Genomic DNA, 8,322 nt, shown 5'->3' on the forward strand with positions numbered 1-8,322 from the left:
TAATCTACCTCCAGAATGGATTTAAGAGGACTTACAATAAAAAAGTAAACCCAAGAGAAAAGAAACCACGTGAGGAACTACCAAAAATAGAAAAGATGGTTCCTATACTGAACATTAAATGGAAGTGGAGAAGATCAGCAAAAGGCCATTAGATGACCTGAAGTGTGAGAAGCAGAGCTCAGAACTCTATCAGGCCCACACTCCTACCAGAGCCCCCAGCCAAGAGCAAGGCCAGCACAGACATTCCCCATGAGCTACAGGCACCCAGAGTGCCCCTTCTCGTCCCTTCCCATCTCAAATCAAGACCTACTGCTCCAGGTGAGGGTGTTCTGGAGAAGAGGTGAGATGGTGAATCACGCCCACTGCCCCCTCACTCCTCTGGGTCTCCAACAACCACTCCCATTAGTCTAGCCTGACACCACGACTGCAGCCAGGAGCCTGCCTGGCTCACTTCTATCCACACTCTCCACCCACTGCACCACCTGATTCACTTAAGTCTTCCACACTCGAAAACTGTATTTCAGTTAATTCACCTTCTCCAAAAAAAGCAAGCAGTGGAACGGAAAACATGCTTCACGCAGGATAAACAGTCATTCAAAGTGAAGCGCACCGGAAGGTACGAGATTTCCCAGCTTTGACTCATCATGCCTAAAAGACACGTAACACAGGCTTTCTTATTCAATCACAGCCACTCGGAAGGAGCTTAAGACGATGAGTCCAATCGCCTCAGTTAAAATAAGTCTCACTAGTGGACTCTTACCCCAATCGCCCAGATGGAGAACAGCGGCATCCAGACTAGAACGTGTCTCCCCTGAATCCTAGGCCAATGATCTCTTCTCTGCCAGGTTGCTTCCCAGGGACAACGATAATATATCAGATTTATTAATTCAAGCTCAGATTGCCTAAATCTCATTTCCTATTACACACGAAGTTGATGTTATAAGACCATCCCAAGCAAACTACTTCCCACTTAAAGCACCTCAAAATGTGTTCCGGCATAAAGAGAGGGGATGGTACATTAAGTCACTCCTCATAAGCACATAAATGGAAAAAATGTGCCAAGCCCGGTTTGTATCAAAGACTGAACGTCTCAAAAATGCTATCTAAATTCTCACTAGGTTTATCATTTTCCCTATAAGTTGCTTAACTTCCTTAAAAAAGTCAACTGAAACCACTGCTCTTTTTTGCCTAAACATCAGAACTAAGTGAGAAAAACATAACATTAATTTATCATATTGAGTCACACTGAAAATAAGTGAAATCCCACAACATTCCATCTGCATCAAATGTTCACAACCTGTGATTCTGCATTGATTTCCGCTGTAAAAACAAAAAGCATATGTCAGTCTCCCAAGAGAGGAAGCAGCACCAGATCCTGGGTGTGTATCCATCTCCCAACAAGAAATGAGGAAGCTACTTAAGCCCAGTAGGAGTTGAATCCCTTTCCTTCCTTCCTTGTCCCTGATACAGCGAAGAATGTCCTCCAGCATTTAGCTACACACTTGCTTGGAGATATGGTGTGTACCGCGCCCCCTGGCAGCACCACAGGACAGGGTGGGGAGCTAGCCCACGCTGAGAAGGGAGTGCAGAGGCCTCAGTCCTCCTTACGTGGATTCAAAAACCTGGCCAATTTTGACTTTTGAACTTATAAATGGAAACTAAAATTGTCATTTATTTCCCAAATCTCACTCTCCAAGGAAACGGGCACAGACTCACCAAACCACATGCCCCCTTTTACCAGGTCGTGATCACTACCGGCCTCGGAGTCCCCACTCATGGGAGTTAGAATCATGCTGTGCACGAGCTAGTTCCTTCCTAACCTCTGAAGCAGCTACTCTGTTTTTCACCACCACTGGTGAAAGCTTGGCTAAAGAAGACTAGGTGAAGAGTTGCCAGGGCAGCCAGTTGGCTCAGTTGGTTAGAGTGCGGTGCTTTTAACAAGGTCGCCTGTTCGATCCCCACATGGGCCACTGTGAGCTGTGCCTTCCACAACTAGATTGAAACAACTACTTGACTTGGAGCTGACGGGTCCTGGAAAAACACACTTGAAATAAATAAATTTTTTTTAAAAAAAGAGTTGCCAGAGGCCAAAATAAATTCCATGCAATAATAAAACGCTAACAGAAGTATGAACACTGACAAGTTCTAGATGCTACTCACTGAGCCTGGTCTTAGCATTTATCTTTTCATCCAGGTCCCCTCCACTGGAAGACAGGTATAGGTTTCCCCTGCTGTCCGAATGTAGTGTTTCTATGAAACCTTTCATAAACCGATATGAAAAAATTTTTGAGCATTCCCAGACCCAAAATTCAACGCACACACAATGTATTTTGTTCCCCAGGATCAAAATGTTTAATTATGTCCAGTTTTACACTAAGCATGACACCATTACAAGGTCTCTTAGGCTTTTCTGATACCTTAGGACACATCTTGCTAACAGATGCACAAAATCAATTAAGATAAAGCACAAATGCTCACAGACACAGTTCAAAGCTCTTGATGCTGAGATGCTGAGTGTGGCTCCCGGGGAAGGAGCCTGGTGGGGCCACACTAGCTGCTGGGGGTGCAGCTGCCTCTGTAACGGCTCATGCACAACAAATGCTAAATGCTATTCTCGCTTTTCACCTTTTTTCCTAAAAGGGAAAATCGTCTTTGGATTTCTTTCGGTGAGCGAAAACAGACAGGTCTTTCATAAAAGCAAAGTGGCCTAACACGAACATGCAGAAAGTGGGGGATACCTATAGTGACTTTGGAATATACAGGACTGGGTGATGGGAAGTCAAAAAACTCTTAGTCTTGGCCCTGTAAGAAGCATGAACGTGACCAAAAGCAGGTATGTTTCTACCACTCTTCCACTGTTGATAGTTTTTCAGTGGACTTCATGTCAGCTAATCTCACCAGGGTACCGAACAATAACCACCCCCACTGCCTTCTGCCTTCCATCACCCTGAAACACATATATTAATACTGAGGTTAAGCCCATTTACGTGGAACATTGAACTTTAAGAAATTCAAGAGCTACTGTAAAAATACTGAAGATAATCATCAATGGAGACCCTAGGGCCTTTGCACTGGCAATTCCATCTGCCGGGAACACACTTCCCGAATGGTTGGTTCTTTCGGTCCTTCAGGTCTCAGGGCAAATAAGAGGAAAAGACTTTCCTACACACCCTTTCTAAAGCAGCCACCCCCCCTTCCTTACTCCCAACCACTCTGCCCCATTCCCCTATCTTCTATTATAATGCTTCTTTCTTATTTACTTGTTTACTATCTGTCTCTTCCATGAACCAGAAGGGCCAGACTCTGATCTACGTTTTCACCACTGTTTCTCCAATACTCAGATAGAGCTGGACACAGCAGATGATGAAAAAATATGTATTCAAGAAAGAAAGGGAACATGATTGCTCATCAATCTATATCATTAGTTAGTACCTGGCAGGAGCCACTGTTAGCATAACCTGACCAGATGGATGCTTCCTTTTCACACAGAAAAAAAATGACAGAATGCCTTTAAGATGTAGTAAAAAACTCCAGTGCTCCTTTACTTACAACCTTGATTGAAAGTTACCGTGTTCACCTGCTGGGAAGTAGGCAATTTTATTACTGCAGGGAAAAGTTTTACATCATACTCTACCTACTTCTTTTGCAAATAGCTCTATAAAATAGTGTTATTCAGCTACCGTGTAGAATAAGGGTACTTTAAGTAACTTAAAGTTTTTTTTTCCCTGTCTGCATGAGGTAAGTGCACGTACGAAGGAAGTCAACAGACTACTCTCTGTCCCCACTACACTCTGGAAAGACACATACTTCTCAGTTCAGAAACTTCAGGGACGTTTAACTAAAATCTAAATTATAAGTAGCATTTCATACACGGGAGAAATTTCCAGTAAGCTACGCAGCAGGAAGTCTACATCCCACTTTACAACAACCCAGCAGCACAGTTCCTGTTCAAGGACAAAATTATGGCCATCTCCTCCCTCCTTCAGGTGCCCCTCTGCTTGGTCACCTAATGAGAGAATCATGGGTTCTCAGCCTAAAACCAAAGACTGGCAGAAGGATTTCTTTCCCCTTTGGAGGCAATTAAATGAGTGGGGTGAAATAAGAACTGGGATTTGGCCTGTCCTCCCTCAGGCCTTCCACACCATAAGCAGGGCAAGATATGCTGCTTCCATGGCTGTTTCCTTCTGATAAGCACAGAAGATTCAAGAACTGGGGCCAATTCATTCTGCTGCTGCGAAAGCAGCCTATGGGCTCCAGATTGAAAAGACATACAAACTTAGCAAGTTACCATGTTTCCCCGAAAATAAGACCTAGCCAGACAATCAGCTCTAATGCGTCTTTTGGAGCAAAAATTAATATGACCCGGTATTATATTATATTATACCCAGTATTATATTATATATATTATATTATATTATACCCGGTATTATATTAAACCCGGTCTTATAGTAAAATAAGCCCGGGTCTTATATTAATTTGTGCTCCAAAAGACGCATTAGGGCTGATTGTCTGGCTAGGTCCCATTTTCAGGGAAACATGGTAGATGGGAAAGTAAGAGTGAAAAGACATAGAATAAAGCTCTATCCCCCAAAGAAAGCAATTCAATAAAACCAGAGCAAATGGCCATCTTTATGTAGATGCGAAGTGTGGTGACTGAATTTTATACTAAGTACTCCAAGACTTCTCCAACCTCATCTACTTAACATGTGCTGACAACATTCTGTTGCAGCAAAAGAAGGTCTAGCAAATTATTCAAAGAAACCCAGAGTTAGAATCCTTCAGAGTTTTAAAAAAAACAGTATCTGACTTGACAGACACTTACTTTTCCAGGTTGTATTTTGTCTGCCCACATACTTGCTAATCTCATCCCCATTCAGAAAACATAAATCCACCTTCAGTTTTTCCATCATTCTTACCACCTTTTCTGTAACAGAACGGTTCCAAAAATGCTTGTGTCAACTTACTGCCCACTTCCTCCTTAAACATTCCACAACCAACTCTGTCTTTGCTTCCACTCAAAAGCAGACAGCCTCTACCATCGCCATCATTTAAAAAAAACTGGTTTTCAAATGCAAAGATTTTTTTACAACTCGATTCCCAAGTTCATTCTTCTTTAATGTTAAAAAAAGTAACGCAGGACTTACAAAGATTGCAAGGTAGAGACCAAAAGAAATTTGCACCTTCCATGGCCCTATAGCCTGCCTGTTCTTTTGCCAGAAAAGAGAAAGGACTATTCCTCTTCACTGCAGCAAACCACAACCCTAGACCATTTCAGACCTTGAGCTCTGCCTGAGTTCAGACAAATCCAGAATGCTCACACTGAAAAGCATGCCTCCGGTTAGTTAGTGTTCCAGTTTCTGCTCCTCTCCCCAGAAGCAGAAAAGCAGTGATTACTGTCTTCCTATTCATCAAACTATTTCCTTCTCACTTTCCTCTGTCATAGAGCTCCGTCTTCCTTTGGAGAGTTCTTACGAAGCAGTTCCTAGTACCACAGGAAACGATTACTCTCCAGGAAAATACAACTTTGCTTAGCAAAAGAGCTCCACACAGAGCAATTTGCCAGTGGTCGATTTTTCATTCCAGACAAGCTTCTAAGCCTGACACAAATCTGTCTGTGCACAGCTCTGCAGTTCACCCCACTTCCCTCCCCTAATCTCTGCCTGGAACTCACCCATACCCCCTGCAGTTTGGTCACCAACAGTAGTATAGACTACTCAATCATTTAATTTTAAAATCCTCTTCCCAGACTCAAAGGTGTCTTCCACACCACACTCCTATGCACGTCTAGGACGACCACAAGCACCAAATGAAGGCCCTCACCACAACAGCAGTTCCCGGACAGGCAGGAATAACATCTAACCTTTCCTCAGCTCAATTACAGTCAGCTTCACTTTCCTGCAATTTTGCGGCCACACATCACCGGCCCCGCCCTCCTGGTTATAAAAGCGTGTCCTGGAGTCAGAGGCTTCACAGTGTGATGCTGAAGAGCATGTGCCCGGCAGACAGGCCTGGGTTCAAGTCCCAGCTCTGCCTCTTATTGCCTGCCCTTGGGTAAACTATTTATTCTTTCTAAAGCTCAGATTACAGAGCTGTAAAATGTAGCCGGTGATCCTATCTACTTGATAGGTATGATACATGAGCTGATATAAGCAGACTACTCAACACAAGACACGACCCTTAATAAGCAAGTGATTGTTGATGTTCAATATCCATGGGGGTAATCCATGGGCAAGCAGGGACACCGCATAGTATTTAGATGCCCTGGAAACCTCCAGCATTGGGAGAAGCAAAAATATGTTCAGCATCATTCCATTCCCAGTTCCCAAATGAGAGGGGCCTTAGCAAAGGAAAACTCAGCAAGATCCACTCAGTGTTGTCTATCCAACCACCAGACAACCAAGCCACGCATCGCTCCTATGGTGACGGGAAAGATCAGTGCTACTGAAACAGGGGCCACTTCAGGATCAGCCTTTCATGGGCTGGGTCAATATTCTAAAAGGGGAAAATATGTGGACCTTGGGAAGTCCCTTCTCATTCAGTTTCTGATAAATTCTGACTCTTCATTTATGTATTGGAAAAAAAAAAGAGGAAAAAGCAATATTGAAAACCCTAAGGATCTCAGCTGGTGGCAGAATATTACCTAAGACATGAATACCTGAGAATTGGGGGGTGAGGGGAATCTTGAAATCTAATTTATACACACACAAGCTGAAGAACATTTTAATCCTGTGAAAGACAATGAGCCAAGAAAATAGGAAGTTTTTTAAACTTTCTACAACAGCATAAAACTGTGGAGCTCTGGGAGAAACTGTCATAAAGGACATTTGCTGTTCCAGATGGAAAAGTCAGAACTGCAGTCTGAAATAAAATATGGAAGTTTGTGGTCTTCACAAGCAGAAAATCTGGTAACAACCAAGAAATGTCAGGTTCCCAGATCTGGGAGGATTAGGGGGAGGACAAAAGAGGAGACACATGATAAAGAGAACTTATACTACAAAACTATCATGGAGCTGGGGGTAAATTTTTTAAATGAACTTTGCAGGGTTTTGAATTCAAAATTCAATGTAGGGAGGGGATATAAAATCAGACAGACTCTATAGTGTTAGAGAAGAAGGCTGGGAATCAGAACACTTGGGCTCTAGTCTTGGCTCCAACCCAAACCACCATGTGACCTTAGGCAAGTCACTGCAAGGGGTCCGGGGGACAATAATGATCGCTAAGATTCCTACCGGCCTAACATTTTAAGGGTCAAAAGGAGAGTGTAGTACAAATATCGGGAGCTCTCAGGATTACAGACTTCACACAGAGGTGGAGAGGAAAAGACGGGAAATGAGGGCCAGAGAGCGAGGAAACTTGAAGTAACTGAGCGTCGGTGGAAACAGCAAAGCTTCAAGATGGCCAAGCACTCCTAGGAAGAGTGGATGTCAGGATCTCGAAAAACTGCAAACTGCTCAGCAAATGTCAAAATGGACAGAAGGATGGGGGGACCGGGAGGAAAGAGGGCAGATATCAACGAATTATCTCCGTTAATCAATCAATAGTCGGTCTGTCCTGGTAAACAGCCAGGAGATCCGAGTGGCGCGACCACGGAAATCAATGTGACCCCTGGTGCCAGGGTGTCCGGGAGGCACAATTAAGGGGAGTCCGTGTCGGATTCCTTTAAGGGAGGAGATTCCGAGAATGGGTGAAAAGTGAAGGGGGCAGAGAAAAGGGGATCTGGGAGACTCTGCAAGCTGGCGGGAGGGGAAGAGGAGCCAGCGCCAGACTCCCGCCCGGAGGCGGGTGGCGGGGTCGGTATCTGGGGCCCCGTTCTCACCATCTTGACAATGCCCCGCTGCACGGTGGGGACCGCGGGTCCCCCGGAGGAGCCGCCGCTCTGCGCGGAGGAGGCCATGTGTAGAGATGGAAAGACAGCGAGTTAAGCGGCGGGCCGGCTTGGAGGTGTCAATGTGGGTGTCGGTGTTGGTGAGAGCGCCCCGCGGCGAGAACCGGGCGGACGACGGGCTGCGGGCGATGGACTGGACAGACGCGCCGGGCGCTCACAAGAGCAGCAGCGGGACTGGGAGCGAAAAGGGAGACGCGATCTCCGCCGCCGCCACACGTTCTACTCGCCGCGCAAGCGTGCCAGAGCGCCACCGCCCTCCGGCCAATTAGCGCCCAGAGCCTGCCGGACCTCAAGCCAATAGGCACCCTGCTTGCGAAGCCCCGCCCTTTGGTCCCCAAACGGGTGGCGAGCTCCAGGAAGCGCTGAAAACGCTGATTTGCGGTGACGGGCTAAGTCTGGGGCGGGACTTCCGGGGCAGCCTAGTAGGTAGTGTCGGG

General features: G+C 45.4%; 1 protein-coding gene across 1 annotated transcript in view; it reads right to left on the reverse strand.

The window, feature by feature from the left end:
- SND1 (staphylococcal nuclease and tudor domain containing 1) overlaps positions 1–8,106 on the reverse strand; it is a 413,670-nt gene extending 405,564 nt beyond the window's left edge. The window contains exon 1 of the mRNA XM_074315643.1: positions 7,817–8,106. Coding sequence (XP_074171744.1) covers positions 7,817–7,894 — 78 coding nt within the window. The 5' untranslated portion in view covers positions 7,895–8,106. The remainder of the gene's footprint in view (positions 1–7,816) is intronic.
- Positions 8,107–8,322: the final 216 nt, after the last annotated feature.

The sequence above is a fragment of the Rhinolophus sinicus genome, linkage group LG11 (assembly GCF_036562045.2).
Source record: "Rhinolophus sinicus isolate RSC01 linkage group LG11, ASM3656204v1, whole genome shotgun sequence".
Lineage (NCBI taxonomy): Eukaryota > Metazoa > Chordata > Mammalia > Chiroptera > Rhinolophidae > Rhinolophus > Rhinolophus sinicus.